Source organism: Nycticebus coucang, chromosome 12 (assembly GCF_027406575.1).
Source record: "Nycticebus coucang isolate mNycCou1 chromosome 12, mNycCou1.pri, whole genome shotgun sequence".
NCBI lineage: Eukaryota > Metazoa > Chordata > Mammalia > Primates > Lorisidae > Nycticebus > Nycticebus coucang.
The window spans coordinates 65,427,988-65,453,116 of record NC_069791.1 but is presented as its reverse complement, the minus strand read 5'-3'; the positions used below and the strand labels follow the sequence as shown (position 1 = coordinate 65,453,116).

The 25,129-nt window shown below is 40.6% G+C and overlaps 1 protein-coding gene across 1 annotated transcript in view; it reads right to left on the bottom strand.

Annotated features, from left to right (window-relative positions):
* SDK1 (sidekick cell adhesion molecule 1) overlaps positions 1–25,129 on the bottom strand; it is a 1,108,031-nt gene that overhangs the window by 195,283 nt on the left and 887,619 nt on the right. Inside the window, exons 16-17 of the mRNA XM_053556749.1 lie at positions 24,065–24,205; positions 19,155–19,336 (exon numbers count right to left, since the gene is read on the bottom strand). Of these exons, the coding sequence (XP_053412724.1) occupies positions 19,155–19,336; positions 24,065–24,205 (323 nt within the window). The remainder of the gene's footprint in view (positions 1–19,154; positions 19,337–24,064; positions 24,206–25,129) is intronic.

The window sequence follows — 25,129 nt, the reverse complement described above, 5'->3', positions numbered from 1 at the left end:
ATCAAGGCAAATCTGGTGTCTGATGAGGGCCTGGTTTCTCACAGATGATGTCTTCTAATTTTCTCACAGATGATGCCTTCTGCCATATAAAGTTATGGCAGAATGGACTAGTTAGCTTTTAGAAGTCTCTTTCATAATGGCACTCATCCCAGTCATGAGATTAGAGATCTCATGACATAATCACCTCCCAAAGCCCCCACCTCCTAATGCTGTCTAGTTAGAGATTAGGATTTTAACCTAGGAATTTGGGGAGCACACAAATGTCCAGACCATAGTGTGTATTAGCATGTACATGATAAAAGGTGTGAATTCAAAGCAAAAATTCCACTGTATTCTGTTAAAATTTGTTCACTAGTGATACATAATCAATTTTATAATTCTGAAAGAGTCAGTGTTTGATCCCTAAAGAAAATTGATTAAGACTGGCAGAGTAGCACATGTGTAAGTCTATAGAAACATCCATTATTTTGAGATATCTGATATTAAAAACAATTGATCAGATTGCAAATCCATTCTCATTATCACAAAACCATTCAATATGACTTTTACGGAGGAATAAAAGACCTTTTGTCCTAAAGCAACATTGCACCAATAAAGTGTAATTTGAAGAGATTAAATTATCTGGATTGTGGTTAATGGCAAGAAAGAAATTTCTCTCAACACAGGAAAAAATGATAAATAATCTCCTGGAAATTGTGACCTCCTACTTGTAAAAATACTTTCTTGTCAATGGTAACTTTTAAATGTTTGAGAAGGTTATCGTTAAAAGTCTTGAATGGAAACATCTCAAGAATTAAAACCAGATACATAAAAAGTTATATGTTCATCAATCAAGCTCAGGTTTCTCACTAAAAATCTCAAAGACATTTCTGATTTGGAAGTTTTATACAACTTCACTGTTTACTAGTTTACCTAGCATTCTCCAAAGATGACCAATGAGACTTTTTTTTAAACAAAATATTGTTATGAATCTATAGATCAAAACATATTTGAAGGATTTCAATTCATTGCAGTTATTATTGTCATTACAGATAATTAAAATTTCCCCTCTTTAACTAATGGGACCTGTTTCAAGTTCCCATATGAGACTCTTTGACCAGCCCATATTAAGATTTGACAGCTTCTTAGATTTTATGAAATGACAAGATGTTCCAGGTTCACCTCACACATTGCCTGCTTCTGCCCTGGAATTATCCATTTATCAAAAAAGTCTGCTCATTTTTCTGGTACTGGAAAGCTCAGCATCTAACTAATGGGTTGATTCTTATTTCTAGACCTTTTTACAAGAAATCCTCTTTTGTTAAAGATAAAATCATGATATTCCCAGCTTAGATTTAAGGGTTTCAACTGTGCTGAACACCTCAGTTCCCAGTGACATCTTATTTCTTATTTGGTTTAATCTCACGATACTCACACGGTTGTTTTAAAGAAACAGATCCACCACTGCCACCAATGAGATGACTGCTAACAACAGTTAAAGACCTTTTTATTTTTGTCCTTGCAGTATATCCTGCTAGGATGTACAATCACATTTCCATCATTTAAAGTTACCCCAAATAGTTGCTTTCCATTTGGTAATGCCACCAACTCAACATATGTTATGTCCATTTGTTTAATCTTGCCTTCAGTTTTTTAGAATTCTTTTACAAATGTTTAAAAATTAATTTAGTTTTATGAATAGATACAGTTTCAAAGTCCCCTCTACAAACAAAGTATATTCAGAGAAGCCTGGTTTCTACTTTTGAACTCTCCTTTCCCCTGTTCCTGTAGTTTCAGAAATCCTTCTCTTTCGTTGCTACGAATTACAGCTGTGTAATTCTCCACCAGAGGGATATAGCATTGTCTTGTCAACCAGCCTCCTAATGACGGGCATTTTTGTAGATTCCAGTTTTTTGCTATAGCAAATGGTGCTGCAGTGAATAGTCTTGTACATGTGTCTTTTCATTCATTTGCAAGTGCATCTTTGGAATACATTTCTACAAGTAGAGTTAGTAAGTCAGAGAGTATATAATTTAGCTAGATATTACCATATTTTCCTCCATTAGGGGTTGTGCAGTTTTGTTTGTTTTAAATTTTTAAAAATTAGACAAAATTATAAAGGTTAAAGATAATTTTTACTTCAAAATGTTTTAAATTTATAAGGAATTTTTAAATTGGAAAAAGACTTTTGTCTAAAACTATTTGAGAATGAGCGACCACCATTAACTCTCTCACTTCCCAATACTAGAGTGTGTAATTCCTAGAAACAAGGACATTTGCTGGGTTACCACAATATAGTTATCAAAACCAGGACATCGACATTGATATGTCACTGCCATCTCACCTACAATTTCTCCTGTTGCCCCCACAATGTCTTTGGTAGCAATACGATGCAATTCAGATCATACACTGCATTTAGTTATCACGTTTTAGTCTTCTTTAGCCTTCTTGATATTCATGACTTTGACTTTTTTTTTTTTTTTTTGTAGAGACAGAGTCTCACTGTACCGCCCTCAGGTAGAGTGCCATGGCGTCACACGGCTCACAGCAACCTCTAACTCTTGGGCTTACGCGATTCTCTTGCCTCAGCCTCCCGAGCAGCTGGGACTACAGGCGCCCGCCACAACGCCCGGCTATTTTTTGGTTGCAGTTTGGCCGGGGCTGGGTTTGAACCCGCCACCCTCGGCATATGGGGCCGGCGCCCTACTCACTGAGCCACAGGCGCCTCCCGACTTTGACATTTTTTGATAGTACAGCCCAATTTGTTCTCTAATACACTCCTCAGTTGAGTCTGTCTCATGTTTCTTTTAAATCAGACTCTGGCTGGCATCTTAAGTGGAACTGGCACAGAGGTGAGGCTATGTTCCTTTCCTTACATCCTATCCAATACACAATTCCAATTTTCCCTGTTATTGGTGATGTCAACTGCAATCACTTGCTGCCAGGTTTCTCCACAGTAAACTTATTCTTTTTTCCCTTGCAATATATATATTTTGTGAGGAAGTACTTTGAAACTATCCTGTTGCTCAAGAAACTTCTCCCACTAATTTCAGCACCCACTGATATGTTTTGATTGAATTAATTAGGGGTCAAATCATACTGCACTCCTATGAATGAGAATGTCCACCCTCCCCACCCTTCAGCCTAATACCCTAATCCCACGGAGTATTATCAGACTTCTGAATGTGCACCATACTCACTGGTGAGAAATAGTGACTTGATGCAACTTCATGTTGTATTTCTGTCATTTCTGGCAAAGTGTAGCAAGCCATGTGGTTAAGGGCCACTTGCACTTCTTTTAACACTTCATATTCCTTGTCCATTTGTCTTTTGATTGTTGGTCTCTTCCCCATTTTAGAAGATCTTAATATAGAAACATTAACCATTTTTTTCTGGGATATAAACTGTAAATATTCCCCCCAATTTTCCATTGTCTTTTTTCTTTGTTTGTTGTAGTTTTTTACATACAGAATATTTCACTTTTGAAATCTTATATATATCCAAATTTATCAAACTTTTCATCTATTGTTCTAAATTTTGAATCATAGACAGTCAAGTTTTCCCCACTTCCAGGTCATAGTCCAATTTTGTGATGTTTTTAGTATTTGAATAGTTTCATATTTTTAACATTGGTATCTCTGATCTACTTGTAATGTATCCTTGGTATGGGGTAGAAAATGAATCTAGATTTGTACTTCTTCCATAGAGATATCCACTTATTTCAACAATACTTATCAAAAAGTCTGTCTTTATTCAGTCATTCAAGATGCTACCTTTATAATATACTAAATTTCCATAGGTAATGGCATCCATTTCTGCGTTTTCAGTTCTTTTTCTCGCACTATTTATGCACCAATGCACCAATATTACACTGTTCCAATTATATGGCTTTATAATGTTTTAATATCTACAGGACTAGTCCACCACCCTCATTACTTTTCTTTGAGCGTTTTCCTAGCTATTCCTGCTCATTTGTTTTTATAAATGAACTTTAACTTTTCTAGCTCTAGAAAATAATGTGATATTATTTTTATTGGGATTGGCAAGTAAAGAAAAAAGTCAGTCTTTTAAATCACTAAAGTTAGTTTTATTTAGAAGTCTTACAAAGGTCCAGGGACTGCTTAGCACAGTATCTTAGCGCTCTGCTTATGTACAGGTGGTGGGGCTTTAGCATGCACAAAATCACACCTAATATTGGGAGTAAGGGAACATCTGGTTACCCATTGCTGAAGTGTTGGTACACTTGTTATAGATCGTAGGAATACAATGGCTAACCCAGGCAGATGTTATCTTACATGAAGGAAAGGCAAGGCTGGGGTTATGTATCTTTTAAGCAACATAGTGACTTGGGCAACAGTTGCAGGAGGGGCTGCTTGTCAGAGCTGCAGGTCATCACAGAGTCAGGGGCTCTGTGAAATTGTGCTGCAAGCAGAAATGAGCAAACATGGCTTCTTAGGTTTGCCACTTTGTCTCACAGGATTCTGTGACAATTCTAAATTAACAAAGGGATCACTAACATCACTGTGGCCTTGAGTCCTCCTGTTCAAGGATACAGGGTACCTATTCCTTTGTTTACATCTCCTTCTATAACTTTCAGGAACACTTACTATTTTCTTGTTAAGCTTACCCCCAGGTTTCTTTTCTTTTCTCACATTATTCTGCTATTGTAAATGGAATCTTCTCTCTCATTATAACTCCCAGTTATGTCTTCTTCATGCATATGAAATCGGTTGATTTTTATGTCGATTTTATAACTTGGTAGTTGGCTAAGTTCTTTTTTATAGCAGCTCCTGGATATCAAATCTTATTATTTGCAAATAATGAGAGTTTAATCATTTCCTTTCCAGGCCTTATGCCTCTGACTGCTTCCTCTTATCCATGGCTTTGGCTAGTGAGTCCAGTTCAGTATTAAAGGTTAGGTGAAACCGTGGGGTCTCTCTTGTGCTTGCTCTTTCATCAGCACCCTTGACTGGAGGGCTTCCCAGTTGAGCAAATGCAGAAAACAGATTTGAAGTACATATATTATTCATACTGAATTATGAAGTATCAATAAATTCCCATTATATATGTATTTATTATTGAGTATTGACAAATGTCAAAATTGTGCTGTTGGGATAAACCTTATCTGGATATTTTTAATGTGCTGATGGATTTTATTTAACAATTTTTAGAATTTTTTTTATCAATACAATGTAAAACTAGTCTGTAACTTTCATTTTTTGATGGATTTCTTTGCATTTTTCAGAATCGTTTAAGGGTTTTGTGGCCTAAGATCTGATCGATTGTCATAAATGTTCCCTGTGCAATTGTAAAGAAGGTATATTCTCTTTTACCAAGGTTCAGAGTTACTAGATATAGATGTATGTCTATAATTTCTATCTTACATATTGTGTTGTTTAGGTGTCCTACACTGTAATTTCCCCCCCTGTATCTATCTTGGATTGAAAGAGGTATGTTAAAGTCTCCTTGTATCAATGTCTCCCTTTATCTTTTGCATCTTCTAGAATTTCTGCTTTATGGAAGTTGTTGCTGTTTCTAGGTCCATAAATGATTATTATATCCTCATTGTGAATTATAGCTTTTAGCATTACACAATGCTGTCCTTTGTGTTTTTACATTTTTGTTGGTGTAGCTTCTACCAGTCAGATATCAAGATTATCCTCCCAGCTTTCTTTCTATCTGTATTTGACTGTGTATCTCTGTCCATCTTTTCACTTTTTACCCTTCTGAGTCTCTTTCTTTCAGATATCTCTTGTTTACAGCATAGTGTTGAATTTTGCTTTGCTGGCCAACCTGGAATTCTTTGTATTTTTATAGGTTAATTCATTCCATTGTGTTTATTGATAAAATCAATGAATTTGGCTTCATTGTTCTGGACTATGAGCACTATTACAATTAGCTAGTAAACTTTTTTCTTCTTTTCTCCCTAAAACTACTGTGACATAAGATTACAAACTGATAGTTTGGGTAAAACACATTAGTTCCATTTACAGGTATTATAATTTGCTAAAAGACTTCTTGTTTTTGGTTTTAGATTTTCATTTACATACAAAAAATCCAATTTTATCTAGTATCTGCATGTACACACTGTGTATACATGAGCTCTGTAAGGAGCTCAGAGACTTGTGGGAGGAAGAGACATTTATAATTCTGTATTTAGAAGTGCTACAATGAAGGTCAGCACAGAATTCTTAAGTAAGACCCTATGGCGGAGATAGTTCCTGAACCAGGAGGTTAAGTGGGAAGCACCTGATGAAAACACAGTAGGAGGGGATCACAACCCGAGTATGTGCCCAGCCGTGGACACCAGGTCAAATACACAGCCTCAACTGTACGTCGTGGTTTTGTTCTATGAAATTACAGTAACCAGAGTTTTGGTAAATGATGTTTCTTCTGTGAAGCTTCATCAAGCCACGGGATACACAAACAGCCTGAGTGATGTTGTCTGATGACAACAGCTCCCAGGCAGGTACCACTTGGCTGCTGCTCAGCAACTTCTTAGACACAACTTTCTTGATCTTTAGCACACACTGTCAGAGGACTTTCCTCATGCTGAATAGAAACCTTTACTCCTGCAGCCTCCACTTGCTGATTCCCCTGTCTGGTCCTCATATGCACACATCATATACCTGTATCATCCATCCTGGCTACTGGCCAAACACACACCCTGCCTCTCTCCTCTGTTTTTCATGGAATAGGATGGACAGAACACTGCCTGTTCTGCTCCCCTCATCCCTCATGGCCAGGCACCTGGAGCTGGCCTTGATGCTCCAAGTGCAGTGAGCCAGGGCAGGGTGGCATGGTACTATGATCTGCCTTGGACTTGGGAACCATCGTCCATAGGGAGAGAATAAGTTATGGTCACAGTTCTCCTTGTCTAACCCCCCCTAGTCTGTTTATGGTAATTCTTAGTATGTCTCCTTAGTATGGTAATTCTTAGTATGTGACATCATTGGTTGTTTGTATCTAAATGTAGCATATTGGTTTGTGCCTTTTACGTTTTGGTTTGTTGAGTTCAACCACCAATCTGACAAAGCAATTTATTTCTGATTTCTCATTCTGGAACAGATGGATAGATGAATTACTTGCTCAGCTGTGGCATATTTAATAGGCAGGCCACCTCCATTCCCTCCAAGTCACTGATGCAAGTGTTGACCAAGAAAAGCCCAGAAGAATACTGGTTTCTGCAGCAAGAATTTGTATTTCTAATGAGTTCTGAGGTGATACGAATGCTGCTCTGTGGAGGGCAGTCAAGCAAATTGCACTTTGGGGGCACAGCTCAAGTCCAGGAACCCATGTAATGACTTCCTCGTCTGATCCCCATATTTCTCTGTCTTATCCACAGGGTGAACAAATGAATGAATGAATGAAAGTCAAGCTTCAGAATGAATATGGTATTTGGATCTATCAACTCAGCAACCCTGCATAGAAAGGAAATAAGGTTGGGAGAATGTGACTTGTTCTGCATGACTCAGATGCTTCATGGTAATGCTTCCTGAGGGTCACAGGGCCATGTTTCTCTTGACCTCTTTCTTTGAAGTGCAACCTGCAGCCCCACCCTTCACTGAGTGTTTCATAGTTCTGTCCAGGCTGTTCCCCCTGTCCCTCAATTTTCAACAGTGTTTCTGTGGCATGTGCTCTGCCTATCATTTTTGAGAGGAATTCTACCCCCTGTCAGAAACTTGTTGTTCTAACAAAAGTCCCATTCATCTTGAAAGGGAGCCAGATAAAAGCAGAAGAAAAAGATTACTGAAGTATGATCAAGCTGCTTAACCTGAAATAATTATGCCCATCCTAGTCTCATTTTCTTCCAAAGGGCTGGAAACAGGACTGTGGGACAGAAACTGCTCTAAAATTCTTGTCTCCCCCAAACCTGTGTATATTGTCATCGGTCCAAGCAGCTTGATCCTCTTAAATTGCCAATGAATCATTACCTGTATCTTCCTTTCTTTTCCAAAGTCATGATCTTTATCTTAAAGAAGACTCCAGCCTCTTACCCAACCATCAGAGTTTCCAGAAACACAGCTGGGTTTTCTTCCTCCCCTATCCACCTGCACACGTGTAAGCTCACATGATGTGCTGTGGTTCACATGAACCGTTGTTTCTGTCCGGGGGCTGGACGGATTCTTTGTAGGCACAAGCTGGCAGTGCTCATGGTTTTGACTCCTTGGTGTTACCTTCTTCTACCCATCAACTTCTAGAGAAGGTTCTCACAAAATGGACTCATCTGGAAGACTTGTTGAAACACAAATGGTCAGAACTCCTGATTTGGTGAGTCTGGAAGGGTCCTCAGGTGATACTGATACTGCTGGCCTAGGGAACGCCTTTGAGAACTGCTGCTCCAAATTTCCTTTCCACTTCTTTCCTCCCTCCTTGCTTCCTTTCTTACTGCCTGCCACCTCCGTTTTTGCTTCCCTCTCCTTCTCTCTCCCTCCCTGCATTCTTCCCTTGGTTATTACTCTTATTCTATCCTCCAGAGACTAATTCATTGCTTGATAGAAAACCCTGTTCTCATTCCCACCACTTCTTCTTTGCTGCTTCGGAACGTCTACAGCTGCTTATGGCCCATGGAATTTTTGACTATGTCAGGCAGGTACCATTCCCTGCAGTTGACAAGAGAGAGTGACACATTTTTATTTTCAACATTTCATTTATGTTTAATATTATGAAGATAATGTAAACCTTATTTGCAACACCCCTGAGTAAATTCTAGTCTATTGTTACAATTCATCTACATAAATGACAGACACAGTTTAAAATCGTGTTAATCAAAAGAACCTGTGCTGGCCATGGGCTCTGTGATGTTTTGGAGATTCACAGCATGTCAAATAAAATTAATAAAATGAGATGAGGCACTGATGGAGCAATTCACAGGCCTTCTGGGAAAGGCAGAGGTGGGTGTTCAGGCCTCCATGGTAGGAAATGACTGATTTCCGTTCTGCTTAGGCCCTCCAGCAGACTGATGTGAACCTAACCTAAAGATGCTGAAAAGCCCCCGTAAATGTCATAGAATCAGCTGAATTTCGTACAGAATGAAATTATAGTGCATTAGCCAGCATAATTTTTATATTCTATCATGCCCACTTGTACTTACAATAACATTATAGATAAACCACAAAATCTCAGTGCTTTAACACACTACAATATCATCTTTCATTACCCTTGTGTGCATGTTTTCCTGGGTGGTGGGAAGCCTTGCACTGGACCATTCAGGGCCTGGTTCCTGGCTCCAATCCCCTGCCAGCTGGCTTTTGAACCACTTTTTCCTAGGAATGAGTATCCCCAATTCTGCGATCACTCATTGTGAGAGCCCATCACATGTCCACCACAGGCAATGGGTCTGGGGACAGAATGGCTATGGGTAGCTGCTCTAAGCAACACCCCTACACCATGGGAGAGGCATGAATCTTCATGGCCTTGTCATAATAGCACACCTGTTTTTCATTATCCTGAAAGCATATGATTTCAAATATTGGGGACAAAAGTGTCAATTCAGACCTTAATGGGAATTCATGGGTATTATTTCACCAGGTAACCCCCTAGAATTAAATGTATATGCCTTTCAAACAAGGGAGAAGGGAGCTCATTACTTGGAAGAATTACTGGCTACACATTCCTGGGCGGATGTATATATTACAATTTTTGTGCTGGGTGTTATTGTTAATGCCAGATCGTTATAGGCTACAGCTGAGTTCTTGTGTTGTTATGGTTCTTGCAGTTTTGATACACCTGAATGTTCTCACTGCATTGAACATTCCAAACACATTATTAAGATAACAAATCTTTGACAATAAACTCAAATATCTTTTTATGGCCTTTATAAGAAAATATTTTAACACTTGAAAGCTTTTGTATCCCTTTCTGAGCTTGTTTTTTCCAATTCTTTATTTGCCAAGCATTGAGGAGAAGCACTTGAGGCCAGTCTTTAAACTGGTTGGGGTGTCCAGCACAAGGAGAGGAAGCTGCCAGCTGCTGACTTAGCCAGATAGCCCACTCATCTGAATCGGTAGCCAGTTAGGGATAAGATGAAAGAAGAGAGATATTTCTATACATGAAATACCAGTTTCACGCCTACAAAATATTTTTATCTGTGCCAAAGGCTGAGCTTCCAAAACAAGGGACCAAGGCTGCCATTGGTCTGGCCTCCTTTAGCTTCCATAGCACCTTGACTTTGTTGCGTTGGTGATGCCCCCTTTTCTGATATTCCCAGTCTGTGTGTGTTCTCAATGTTTGTGAAATGGCATATTTGCAGCCAAGCACAATGGCTCATGCCTGTAATCCTAGAACTCTGGGAGGCCAAGACAGGTGGATCTCCTAAGCTCAGGAGTTTGAGGCCAGCCTGAGCAAGAGAAAGAGACCCTATCTCTACTAAAAATAGAAAAATTAGCCAGGCGTTGTGGCAGGTGCCTGTAGTCACAGCTACTCAGGAGGCTGAGGCAGGGAGATCGCTTGAGCCCAAGAGTTTAAAGTTGCTATGAGCTAACTCTATCCAGGCTACAGAGTGAGATTCTGTCTCAAAAGAAAAAAAGAAAAAAGAAATGGCATATCTGCAGTTTCTCTTTTGCCCCTACCATGACCAGAGTAATATTTCCACACACTGATATGTTTAGGACTAGCATCGCTGCCTTAAGTTTCTGTGACACTGAGCGGCACACATTTCAGTCGTGCTGGGAACACTATCATGTTTATAATGTCCCCATGCATGGGCTGGGCTACACTTCCAGATTCAGCATTTCCAGCAGAGGTGAGAGGGGATTTCGAGTTCAGGCTCCTAAGCAAAGCTAGGTTCAGTATGGGCAGCACTCAGGGAGGTTTGCTTTTGGACGTCATGCTGTAGAAAGACAAAAAAGGCCCCGTCTACACACTACACTATGGCACTCAAAGCTGCCTTCCAGACAGCACCAAGAGTCAGGGCAGAAAGCAGGGCATTGTACTAAATGTGGAGATTAAATCTGCACAGTTCTGGATATTGAAATGGGAACAATAAGCCATCTATTTTTAATTAGGTATCTATTTATGCTTTATTTATGTGTCAGGCATTGTGCTTGGCTATGGGGATACAGATATAAAAAATACAAATCAGACACAGCCTCTGCACTCAGAGAGTTCCTAAGCTAGTAGGAAGACGGGTCTGTAAATCACAAAATTACGTGATGGTAACAGGAATTTCAAATTGGTTTTATTTTTCCCTATGTCTTCTAGTGGCAGTTGGAGGGCAAATCTCAGGAAACCTTTCTCTCTCACAAGGCTCTCTGTAAAAATTCAGATGCTAACCTGGCTATACCTTCTCTAGCCCCAAAGCTTAGCTTTGTGCCTAGGCTGGTGGCCCTGCTCATATCCCACTCAGCCCCTTCTGTCTCTTACAGTTGCACATACAAGACAGGCTTCACAGCCCTGACCCAGATGAATCCTGAGTGCAGCAGAATCCTTTTCTGAAAGGGATGCAAGATCAGTCAAACCAAACACCCTAATATTGCTCGAATTAAGTATTTTTCAAAGTATAGGTCACAAGTGGATTAGTAGATCAGAAAATCAATTCAGTGGTCACCGGCATTTTTAAAAGAATGAAGTAGAACACAACAGAAAATATCAAAGAACATCATACACTGTAACTATTGTTCCATGAATTTTTTTTTTTTTTTTTTGTAGAGACAGAGTCTCACTGTACCGCCCTCAGGTAGAGTGCCGTGGCGTCACACGGCTCACAGCAACCTCTACTCTTGGGCTTATGCAATTCCCTTGCCTCAGCCTCCCCAGCAGCTGGGACTACAGGCGCCCGCCACAACGCCTGGCTATTTTTTTTTTTTTTATTGCAGTTTGGCCGGGGCTGGGTTTGAACCCGCCACCCTCGGCATATGGGGCTGGCGCCCTACTCACTGAGCCACAGGCACCACCAGTTCCATGAATATTTTGTTTCAGTTGTATGTTTGTGTACTGGGTTTCAATATAAGATCCATTTCGTATTGTACACTGCAGTCGAAATGTCCACAAGCCACTGCAAATTCACCTACTATGTGAACATAAGTGAAAAGAGATCTCACTCCTTTACCATTCCATATATGAGCTGCAGTAAAAATCTGGAAGTAATTTTATCCATGTCTAATACATGTGAATGGTAAAAAGGTGAATCCTAGCGAGGGTAGGTTATAACAAAAAGGGCATATGCTTGGGAGGCCAGTAGATTTAGATTTAACTTGCAGAATTTTCTAGCTACAAGAGCTTGGGGAAATTAGTTACCTCTCTGAGCTTCCTTTTTTTTTTTTTCTGTATAATAGGGACAGTAATACCTATTCCACATGACTACTGGGGGATGAATGAAATAAGATAATAAGAGTAAGTACATAGCATAGCACAACAAAAATTGGTATATGGTGGCTTCACTTAAGTTTCCTATCCTTACCTTTCCTGTAAATTCTAAAAGACCAAATTAAGCTCATACCTAATGGAAAATCCCATATCTATTTTGTTCAGCTTTTACTTAGTGTTTTAGGTAATGCTGGGAGAATTTGGAACATTTTCCTATTCTGTAGGTACAGCCTGAGGTCTAGAAAGCCTTAGAGATTGAGAAACAAATCTTTTGTGCAATGTCATTTAATACCACATTGAGAATTTCCCAAGAGGAGATAAGAATGGGGCTTGCAAACAGAATGTTCGTTTATAATCCTTACTTTAGAAAACCTTGCAAAGCCCAAGTGAACATTTAGGAGCTCTTACTAGTGTTTTAGAAATGTGGATAACCAAATGTTTTTTTCCATTTCTTTTTAAATATGAAATATTTCTCTTTCATTAAAGGTAATGTTCTGAAACCAGAATAAATCATTATAGCACACATATACCTGCTATAAGAAGAAAAATGATAAAAAGAAATAAAGCCAGAAAAAAAGTAAAATCTTGGTATGCTCATAATGATGATTTATAGTATAATTTTTCTTTAGACCCTTTATAGAAAAATCAACATATGCATTTTAATGGATACATTTAAAAATGAATAGAAGTAGTTTCCTAATCTTGACAGGCTTATTTTAGGAAAAAACTGCAATCTCTTATATTCTGTATTCTGACAGTGTGTGCAATTCCACACTCAGGTTCACCCTGAGACTCCATCATCACATTATTTTTTCAGGTGCCTTTCACTGTTATTTGAACAATTTCTAACAACAACTGAATTTGTGAATCAAACATTAAATCAGCATTGAATCTGAACTACTGATGGCTTTAAACAATTACAGTACTTTCGCTCCCATACTATATGGTTAGCAAGTTGCTGAAGTAAACACTGGCACTAAGAAAAATGCTTCTAATTGTACTAGGCATTTAGTTATGCAGAACTTACAGTTATGCTCTGTGGTTTTTTTTTCCACTTAAAACCAAAAGCATATTGATTTCTGGAAGCGTTTTCAAATTTTCAAGTAAATTTAAGTATTTTACATTTCATTTTGTGTAATCATAATGGAAATTTGACAAGTGGGCTCCAAGTATGTTGGAATTTTAGGCCACAGCTTCTGTGACAGAACCAACCTTTCCCTCTCGCCCCCTGGAAAGTTCACTTGGCTGAGTTAATATGTCCGATTTAAAAATGCCTTGCACAGAGAAGGTCACAGAGGCACTGTTAATAACATTGATTAAATAAGATTGGCAGACAAGATAATGGGAGATGGTGGATGAAGTGGGAATATGAAAAGTCAGGGAAGTTGGAAAGTTTAAATTACGTAATCCCTGCATGTTCAAGGAGCTAGTAACTTGCGAAGAGTGAGAGTTGACAAACCATACATTTAACATATATCTCTATAATAAATGACATCGAAAAGAAAAATGGGGTATGTGGCCAATGAGGGCTGGGTTTGGGTTGCTTCAGGGATCAACACCATATTGTGTTGAGCTCAAGGAAGGAAGGACTTGCTTTTCTTCCTTAAGGAATTTCCTTGAAGAAAACTCATTTGAGACCCCAAATTGGCTGAGCTGCTGCAGCCACTGGAGCAAAGAGCTTTCCTCTTGCTCTGCTGCTGCTGCTGCTGCACCCACAAGACATACCCATACCCTGGGCACATGCGATATCATTTGTAAGTTCTCTTTGGAAAGGACAGTCTCACAGGCCCTGCATTCGCTTAGTGGTGGTGCGAGCCACACCATTGTCAAGAGGCCTCTTCTCAAGAGGCACCACATCCAAGGGCCTTATTAAAGTCAGGAAACATTTATCTCATTTCTCCTGATACATCAAGCTCATAATGTGGCCAAAGGGAGAAATAAAAATTAGGCTGGCTGGAACACAGCTTCATCTTCCTCAGGCTGAGTATTTTCTGCCTTTTGTACAATCTCCTGACACGTTGTTGAATTATGTTTCTATACATTCCAATAATTTTCCAAATTAGGCTGACAAATAATTAATTTTATGAGTTATTCTTTTCTCCTTTTATATACAGGCATTTTAATTATTCCCTTTTCAGCTTCAAGGACCTACTCAGGCACTAGGCTATCTCAGCAATCAGTGCTAACAGCGGCAAGACTCTTCAAGTACACTAAGAGGGTTCCCAGTGGCAAATGAGACTTGCTCAGCTGTGGCCCAGGCAGCCCCTCTGAGCTTTGGGCCTGAGACTGTGGGCTCCTTGGGCTCTGGTGGGCAGGCTGGGCCTGGAGAGCTGTGGGCTTGCAGTTTCTGCTGCTCCTGCACAGATGATGATGGAGTATCATCCGCGAGGCAGACTGTGATCCATACAGGCTCTGCCTGCTCAGCAGGGTTCACTTTAGCAAGTGTGGCAGAAGCTGCTGGCTGCCCCTTAAGTGTCTGTCCCCCTCCTTCCTTAACAACAGATAGAAATGTGTCCACTGAAAGACTGTATCTCCAGCCTCTCCTTCACATGAACTGAAAGCAGAGCTCAGCAGCAAACAGAACTTCTAAGAAAGCTTCTTAACGGTGGCAGCACTTGGCCATGAGACACTATCCTGAGCCTTCCTCCTTCTGGCCTTCTCAGTGGGGACATGATAGCTGGCAATGCAGCAGCCAGCTTGTGACTATGTGGCAAATGCTAAGTGGCAAAGCAAAAAGACAGTAGGGTCCTGATTCTCTGATGACTCTGGAGCTGCCACTACAACTGCACTCTCCACTGCCCGCTTTTCTGATATGAGAAAAATAAAAACACACCTCCATTTTGTTGAAGCGACCATTATTCTGGATCTATTTCTTACCACTCCTTACCCAGACAGCTGCAAACTCTGATGCGCATCACCCTATGTGGAACACAATAAATCCCTCTTTAGGGAGGGCCTCTCTGCCTACAGCACATTCCTCTGGGTCCTGGCTGGGGGATCTTTAAAGCATGCTTACTATCACTGACCCGCAGATACATGGAGGGTCACCACAACGAGCGAGGCTCATTTCTTTTCTTCTTGCTCTCATGTCATGAACGTTAATCTTACCTGCTGGACTAAACAGTAGATCTCCAAGGTTGACAATGTGTCAGGCGTCATCTCTACCCTTGATGCCATCCCACAACTCTGAGCACATAGTACGTACTCACATCAATTCTTGAATATTCGTGTTCCATTTTACTATTAGTGGGGAGATTGACCACAAGTCTCTTTCTATACAAAGGCCACTATGGAAACATTCAAGTGCTGTAGTAGATACCATTGGTCATGGAAGAGAAACAAATATGGATAACCACCACAACACTGCTGGTTTCTGCATAATCTCCTCGACCTTTGCCCGTATTGTCTTGTTTTCTCTTCACAGAGTCCTTAGTCAAAGCAGATGTAAACACCACAGTTTTATACATGAAAACACTCAGGCTCAGACAGGCTGACTATGCTTCGAGAAGGCACCATACTAGTGAATACTAAGATTCAGGCTTGGATGAATTCCCAGGAAGGGGCTCTTTCTGGGGGGTCACATGTTGATACAGCCATATGCCTCCATCACTATCTCCCGAAAATACTCAAAGTCCTGTCCTGTTTCCTTTCTTCCTACTGTATCACCTTCACTCAGACCCCTCTTTACCCAGCTCCCTAAGTCCTCCCTTCCGAATTCAGTCCAGCCTTACCCTCTCTCCACCTCTTCTGTACTCACCCGACTTAGGTGGGGATTTAGATCAAGGACAGAATTGACATGCTTGCTTCATTTTGTTCCACTACTAAGTAGCTGACTGGGAGGTTCTTGAACAAATATCATGACCACACCCGAGGCAGCCAGGCTGTGGGTCAGCACCTTCCCCAAGCCATGAGCTCCTGCTGATACCAGCCAAGTGCCCAAGTCCAGATTTGGACCAATGCCATGGCCGATTCCAAGGGACAGTGTCCAAGCTCTAGTCATTAAGTGCTATCACCCTTATCTGTGCTGGGCTCCAGCATGTCACTCAAACAAAACAGGGTCAGATGGTGCTTCCTGGGGAAGTCTCAGTGGCTGTCACAGCCTGAGAAATTCCAGTGGCTCAGGAAAGGGTTTAGGGTTGGAATCAGAGTCTGGAAGAAGAGCATGAAATGACTTCCTGAACACAAGCATGGGGACTGACAATCCCACAGGGTACATTGGAAATCTGAAAGTTGCAGAGAAGAAAGGCTGAGCCCCTACAAGGGAGAACAGACCCATTCGTGTTTCTGGAGCACACACTGAGGAAGCCCACAGGACTTAGATGGGGAACAAAAGATAGCCATCATCATGCATACAAGGACATCCTCAAGAGTGTTGAAGCAGGCGACACCTGAGAAGTGAGGGTTATGACCATGTCCAAGGGGTGGCTCTCAAACCTCTGCAGGACTCTATGTGCTAACATCAGACATCAAACACTCAGGTAAGGGAGAGATAACCCAGCTACAAAAGTGGATATGCAGATGGAAGACTGCATGTGTAGCATTATTCATAAATATCAGCTCATTAATAGTAAAAAACAAAGTACAGATGATATACCACATTTAAACAAAAAGTGAACTGAAGTCAAGTCCTCATCCATATGAAGAGAAAAATCTGTTTGTGAAGCCAAACTATAACTGAATAATCTCTCTATCCAGAAGATTGCTTGGTTATAGAGGCCCACCCATCATGTGACCATTTCTGGCAGAGCCCTGGCCTTTAGTCTGGGCAGCCAATCTGTTATCAGCCATGCCAAAATCTCCTTGATGTCCAGAGATGACAGAGGATGCTGTTATTACTCAGAGTACTGTGGTTTAAACTCAGAAGACTGGATATTATTAATGCTGGTTCTGTCATTTGTTGGCCACACAATTTCAGACCAACTAAATTCAAGCTAGCAAATGTCTGTTTCCTTATGAAAGCCTGAAAACCAAACCTGCCCTCTTCCACCCTATAAACTGCAAGCAGTTTGAGGAAGAGTCCAGGCCCCATTCCTGTTTTTATACCCAGTCCTGTTGCATAGGCAGCTCTGGATGAGTGCATAAGCTGTGACCCGAATCTGTTTACAGGATCATGGGAGTCTCAAACAAGGTAACCTGGAAACTGTTTGGAAATGGTAACATACCACCCAGGTATATACCCCAACCCTTCTCACTGCCAGAAACCATCAGAGCCAGAGAAGCTCACCCGCTGTCAGTCAGACAATTGCTGCTGCTATCTCTGCTGTCTCCCAGCCGTCTTGCATACCTGTGAGAGATTCCACTTCCTAATGCAGCATTTGGATCATGTCACTCATGGCTCTTAAACCTTTAACAGCTCCCCATTGCCAACCGAATAACAGCCAAATTCTAACACCTCAAAGCCCTTCTCAATTAGGTCCAGATCTGCTTTCCTTTCCCCTACGCAGAACTCAAATGCACCAGTAATAAAATTAAATAGTCACCATTAATAGTAATAGGAGATTATTAATAGAAATAGTAGTCATTTTAAGTATTTCCAAGTTTATTGTTACTTTATTAAATAGACTAATTAAAGCAAACATTAATTGTTCAGGTCTTCAGCTATTTTCCTTTTTAAATGACTAATAAAGAATTACTTGCAGATGGACAGGTTCTTCCTGGCTATTCTGTGTTTTAAATATTTCTGCTAGTCACTGTGTGAGCAGAACTGACTGCACTTAATTTATAAAGGAGGATTTATGGACTTACAGATGACAACAGACAGCCAATCAATAAGGGATGATAATAACAGCATGTAATATCAAGGAACATTAGGTCTCAGGCATGATTTGGGGAGAGAAGTGGGCAGTTAGAAACCTTATGATTTGAAGAAGGTCAAGGCCTGGTAACAATAAAAATGCCTAAGCAAATAAAATCACACCTGTGAATCAGGAGCAAGTATAAATCGCTGAGTAAAAAAGGATTTTAGAGTTTGTGGAAAAATTACTTCCCTGGGCAAGGATTTGGGTTGCTACAGGACAAACAAGGTTGCGTCAAGGGAGGGTCTATTTATTACGGCTGAGAGCAATAAAAATGAAATGCAGATGTGGGGTGTGTTGCCCAATGCCCATCTCCTCCAGGGGTTGAGACCTGCATCCTCCAGAAAGTAGCAGAGGAATCAGACACTGCAGAAAGCCTTAAATGGCATGGCTGGATGTTAGCAAATAATAAGATCCACTGGCTTTATGACATTCTTTCTGGTCATTTTGGGGGAAGAGGTGGAAAGGGATTTTCTTGATCTAGCGAACTGTTTGCTTGTGTAACTAAAAAGGACCAAAAAGCAAAGACCAGTTGTAGATTCCATTACTAATAATCACATTATATCATTAAAAACAAAATTAGAAATAATCATTTCCTTTTTTTTTTTTTTTTTTGCAGTTTTTAACCAGCCACCTTCAGTATAGGGGCTGGCGCCCTACTTCTTTGAGCTACAGGTGCCACCCTAAATAATAATTTTCTTTGAAAAACATTCACAGTATCATGTAGAACTACACAGCCAGCTTCACTGCAAAATATACAATTATTCCATTTAGGAAAATTCAATTCTATACTTTTTAAGAATAGGTATACTAGTGAGAGGATGTGTTTAGATAATTCCTGCCCTTACTAGCTGAAGAAAGCAGTTGGAATGTGACTTGTTTCCCTTACACAGTACTGCTTTAGTTTAGGGAGAGGTGGAGAGATTAGATTAAATATGTGGTGGATTTTCTTCTAAATGTTCCCTCGAGAACTGAATTCTCTATTTTTATTTCTAATACACTCCACTCAAGCTTTGCAAACCCTGCTCCCCAACAAAGACTCCGCTACCTTGTGGATTTGGAGAGCCAGCTTACCTCCTTGTAAGGTGTACTCAGTCACTGCCCTGCTGAAGACACCCAGGCCAGCCCCATTATAAGCTGCCACCTGTATTTCATACTGAGTCCAGATAATCAGGTCTGTCACCAGGCAGTAGTTCACCTCTGGGCTGGTGATGTTCCTCTGCTGGTACTCTCCAGGCAGGCCGGCCAGGCGGTACCTGTACCAAAAAGGAAGCCCAAGACACAAAAGAATTAACTGGAATGAAGAATTGGGCTTACCTGCGGTTATGCTATTCAGTTAGGGGAAAATAGATGTAAATAAACAAGAGCGGAGCTGAGAAGTGGGCCCAGATAACACCATTTCCTAATTCAATGATTTTTAAAAGTATAACCTAATTTCACAGTGATTATAAGCTCTGGGCAGAATAGAACTGACATTTCAGCTATAATACAGTTAAGAAAAAATTTCAGCTTTTTAAGTGTAACTTGTCTAGGAAATATAGTGACTTAGTTCCAAAAAATTCTGATATGATTTCCACTGGGGAGTTGCTATAAATCAGTTTGAGAAATACTTCCCTCTCGTGTCTCTGAAATGTGGGGAGAAATAGAAAAACAAGCAGCATGTGGTCTGTTGGTCTCTGTGGACTGAGTACCCAGTTCTATTTCCATTTAGAAATTATAGATTTGTCCAAATATATCCCAGAACTAGGATAAGCAGCTTTGAAAAGGGTTAAAGCTTCTAAAATACTAGTCCAATGCTAAGTATGACAAATTGCTTTTCAGGGGACCTTTGTGAGTACTTGGGAAGCATGCTCTTTGGTGTACCAAAGGCAGAAGTTTAAAGTTATGTTTGTGAAAAAGGTGACATACACAACTCTAGACTTAGAAAAGGAATAAATTGGGAAATGGCTATTTGTACTATGAATGACTTTTATAGTACTATTTTGATTAGCAAATGTTTTTTCATGGTTCAGTTTATAGAAGTTAATGCACTGAACTGACTCAGTTAATTTACTGAGCTTTTCTGGCTCAGTCCCCCGGGTAGAGCCAGGGACACGTACAGTAGGAATAATTGCCTAGTCATCCTGCAGCTTCCAAAAGCATCTAATTTCTATCTGAGCCATGATCTGGCCTCAGGAAAATGTGGCTTTGTATGCTAAGTAGAAAGGGGGGAAGATTGATAGGAACCCAAAGCCAGAGTAGCAACACTGGGCCCCTTAACTTTTCTTGGCATGTTGAGACCTTCCACTTTCTCCACAAGGCCGAGCTTTATATATGATCTATGTCACATACCTGACGTGTCCCACTCGGCATGAAGGGGAAGGATCTGGGGTAGATGCATGTGGGCCAGGGCATTGGTAAGGCTGGCAAAACCCCAGAAACTCACACCCTAAATATAAAACAACTTTCCAAAGAGCATGATGGCTGAAAATGCAATAGAGAAATAGAGAGATGGCAATAAAAGTTCTTCATAAAAATCAGAATTTTCTGAGGGTATTCCTTTGTTTCCTCTTGTTACAGACCATTTGCACTTGGGAAGTCCTATTTGATAGGAAATAATAATGATCAAGAGCCACAGGACATGAATACCCAGAAGGCCCACACCTCCTCCTGCCTCTTCTTTGAAAGGAGCAAGGGGCCAGCTCCTCGCCCAGTGAGAATAGCAGGGGAGGGACAGTGTTATTCTGTGATGGGCAAAAATGAAAGTTACCAAACCACATTTCTGCTGCAGGTTTGGTCAACTCCTGATACCTACTGAATTAGCATTATTTTACGGAAATACCTGCACCAACCAAGGACAGGTACAACTCTCAGTTCCCCTATACAGTGTGGTGGTCCTTACAGCAGCAGGCCATAGGGAGGACAGCCTGGCACAGATTAACCCATGTAATAGATATTTCCATTTAAATTAAATATCTACAAAAGATGAACTATTAAAAAAAATGGCATTGAGACAATTAGCCATTTGGAGAAAGGGAAACCTCGGCTCCTTACCCACACCATATGCCAGAGTCACCTGGGCACATGAATGGTGCTAAGACCCCTGTATAATCACTGCATGGCCTCTTAAGAAAGGCTTGCTTATGTGGACTCATCACTATATGATACACGTTCCAGGGGAAAGCAAAGGAATTAGAATCAGAAGACTCAGGCCGAGGTCCCTGCCTGGAAGGTCTCAGGCAAATTCTAAACTTCTCCGAGGCTTGGTTTCTACCTCTCTAAAATGGAAATTATAATAGCATTTCATATGGTTGTTATAAGAATCAAATCAAACATGGATGTGAAAGAGATGTGAAAATGTAAGAATCCCCTAAATACAGACCCACACATATACACGCGTGCATATATATATATAGTTTTTATATACTGGTCTTCTACTATGAAGTATGTAAGAATCTAAGAGACAATTCTGAGAAGATAAGCCACCTATCTTCTCCAGGCCACTCTCTTGACACCATTGTGAAAAACAAACTGCAGAATTCACATCTTAAAAATAGGCTGTGCTCGTTTCCAGAACAGGTAAGTTGGCCACTCTGACCAGTGGCTCAGGGTGCTTTTGTAATATTCAAAGGATGTCCAAGAAGGTCACAATTAATAACGGAAGTACAGGGCATTCTCCTCTTACTGGTAGGATATGTTGCCCAGGAGACAGACTCTGCCAGAACAAGATGATTTTTTACACGGAAACAAACAGGAGAATGTTTTTAAAGGACATAACCCCTATGCTCTTCTCTAAGAAACACCCTGCCTGTTATTATAAATATTTTATTACTGCACATGCATCCTAACTACTTCTTACGGCCAGAGCCACGAAAGTGATTTATTCCCATTTGCTCTTGCACGCATTGTGCCTTGGATCTGACACAGAGACTGTGCCCTAGAGGATACACAGTTGCAAACAGAGAGTTGATTTGCAGACTGCAGGATTATTCGGAAATGTTTCCAAACAAATTTGTTTTGGCATGGGTCTTTAATTTCTGAAAACTTTGATATGCACAGGCCTAGAGTGGTGTACCCTCCTATTAGGGCTTTCTTGATTTAAGCCCTTCCAAATACAGATGCCCTCATCTCCTGCACTCAACTCTCTGACTCCATCACAGAAAATCCTTTTAACAGTAGTAATCCCACAAATAGAGAAATGTGCAGTCCCTGATGTGGCCTCATAACATCAGAGAGATTTCATTATTAAACTCTGTGCCCCAAGCCTGGTTCTGTGAGATGATTTTTAAAGTCCTTGCTTGACAGCTGCAGCCTAAGGAAACTTTTCCTCTGAGTGCTGAGAAGAGGCAGAGGCAACTGGGAAGATGAGCATGTGCAGGCTGGAGAGGGCAGCCAATTATTTTCATTAGTTGATGAGTGCAGAACAAGGGGCAAAGGGCTAGCACAGGCAGGAGCAAGTGGCAGGCATGCCTCAGGGCACCTCAGCCTCTAGTCAGAAGGAAGCACTGAGCTTCTTCTGGGGGGAGGCCGATCAAGCAGTTAGAATTGCCCCAGAAGCATCAACAGAGAGCAGAACCCAGGGCCCAACCCAAGGAGACAAACTCAGTGTCCTTCTCTCCTTCTTTGAAATGGGGAAGGATGGTTGGGGCAAGAGACAGTGTGGCCCTGGGTATTGATTCTGATCCTTTGTGGACCCCAGAGATTGTCCATTAAACCACTTCAGTACATGATAATCTAGCTTATATTCAGAGAAGAATCCATACACTTCAGGGAGACCTTGGGTATAGCAGTGACTTGGTTTAGACAGGCAAATACTCCACGTGTACAGAGAAATATGTATTATTAGATGATGAGTAGATAATGAAGCACATCTACACTGGAAATGAGTCGTCCTTCACATACAAAGATAATGGAGTTAAAGAAGCAACACTTTTACAATTTCTTATATTTATCTAAGAAATTAAATTTAACCACTTAGACCTTTCTTTTTTTTTTTTTGTAGAGCAGAGTCTCACTTTATTGCCCTCAGTAGAGTGCGGTGGCCTCACACAGCTCACAGCAACCTCCAACTCCTGGGCTTAAGCGATTCTCTTGCCTAAGCCTCCCGAGCAGCTGGGACTACAGGCGCCCGCCCACTTAGACCTTTCTTATTTATTGGTTACACACTCAGAATGAGGTCAGGGTAGGCATCTGGAGGAAGGGAATAATGGATACCTATAGTACTTGTCCCAATAAGGCTGATAAAATTAATATAACCACAGCAGTGTAATCTATGAGATCTAATAATTACTGCTTTACTTTTTATGTATGTCAACAAATCACTGCAATTATCACATTCAGTGCATTTTTTAAAATTAGCGGTAGTTTTGGCAAAAGAGATTTCTTCTCTTAAACACAGCCAAGTTCTGATATAGTTCTTTCATAGTTTTAGATGCCTAACCATAGTTTATAAGGCAGACATAGCAAAACTGGCCACCCTTCTGGCTTGCTCTATGTCTCATAATACATTGTCCAACACCTAAAAAGTATGAGGTTGCATATTAAAAAAATATAGATTTTTGAATTTTCTGGAAATACTAGAAGATCTGGTAATAATGAACAACATACTTGCATGGTGAAAATCAGCTAATTAAATAAAATTAATTATTATTATAAAATTATTATATTTAGTAATACACACCCCTGGTAAAATCTTTAATGGAAATAAAGGACCTATAATGGGTAGCATGCCTTCCTGCCAAACCATAATACCCCCTTCCATTTTCATGCCAAAATGCAACCACTGGTACCAGTTTTGTGTGCGTACTTTCTGGCCAGGATGCACTGAGCATCTTTGCAAGGCTGCCCACATTAGCTGTCTCCTCCACCTATCTTCTCCTACCCTTAGCTCAATCCCCTTGATTGCTGTTTGGCTCCTGAAGACATTTGAATTTGCAGCCTCAATGAAGTAGATACTTGACTCTTTACGACGATAGTCTAAAAATAGCCAATCACAGGCCACTTACCTGAGGATATATCCCCGCAGCACCCCATTGTGCTCTGTTTCTGGGGGTGGCTGCCATTGCACCATGATGGACTGATTGGTTCGGCCACTAGCCACTATATTTTTAGGGGGAGCACTAGGTGGTTCTTCAGGTAACATCAACCTAAAAATAAGAAGTGAGTAGGAAAGAGATAAGTGCCAGAAACAAAGGATGTCCATTTGCATTCTCTATCTTGCTGAATCTTGAGCCTATTTACAAAAATCAAAATCAGATGACAAGAAAAGCAAAACATGCAGCTGATCAAACTGAAAGGACGTGTGTGAAATAGTTACAACAAATCAACATAATAGAAAATCACTTAAGCAAGCAACAAGGAAGGCATAGGAGGTGATTTTGTTCTGTCTGAATAACCCACAGCACTCCAATCTTTAAACAGATTACAAATTGGAGTCAGTCAGCTCAAAGGCCTATAGGCTGAGCCTCCCTCCAAAATGTTTTCTTTGTTTCTTTCAATATTTCTCATGTTAAACTCCCACATTTTGAAAAAAGTTATTTAGAGCTCAGCTATTCTAAAATTCAAGCCCATTGAAAGCTCAGGTTGGTTAGGGAGGGCCTGATGAAATCCAATGAAGCCATTTTCCCACATTACATCAAAATGACCCTCAAAAGCAGCCCTCCCAGGGACCAGGGAGCATAAAGGCCTTGGGAATGCTGCACCTTCATGACAACACTTGAGTCCATTTAGCTTCCCTAACGACACCTCAGTAGGTGTTTGTTTACTTGTCAAGCCAGTGGTATTAGTTTCTCCTCTGTTGGCAGTCAGGGTAAATAAGGAACATGGAAAATGTGTAAGTTCTTAATTTCCTGATACAGAAGGCTATGTTATCAAGAACAATTTATGTGGGCACAGCCAGCACCACAGGAGAAATCCAAGAAACCTGCCTTTAGAGCAATTAAGGTAAGCCTATCTAATCCAACATATGACTGTGTTTTTCTTCTCTGTGATAGTTTTTTCTGCTCTCATTTTTGCTGATAACCCTAAGTGATGCAAGTTGGTTACCCCTGATTAATTTCCCCCACATAATG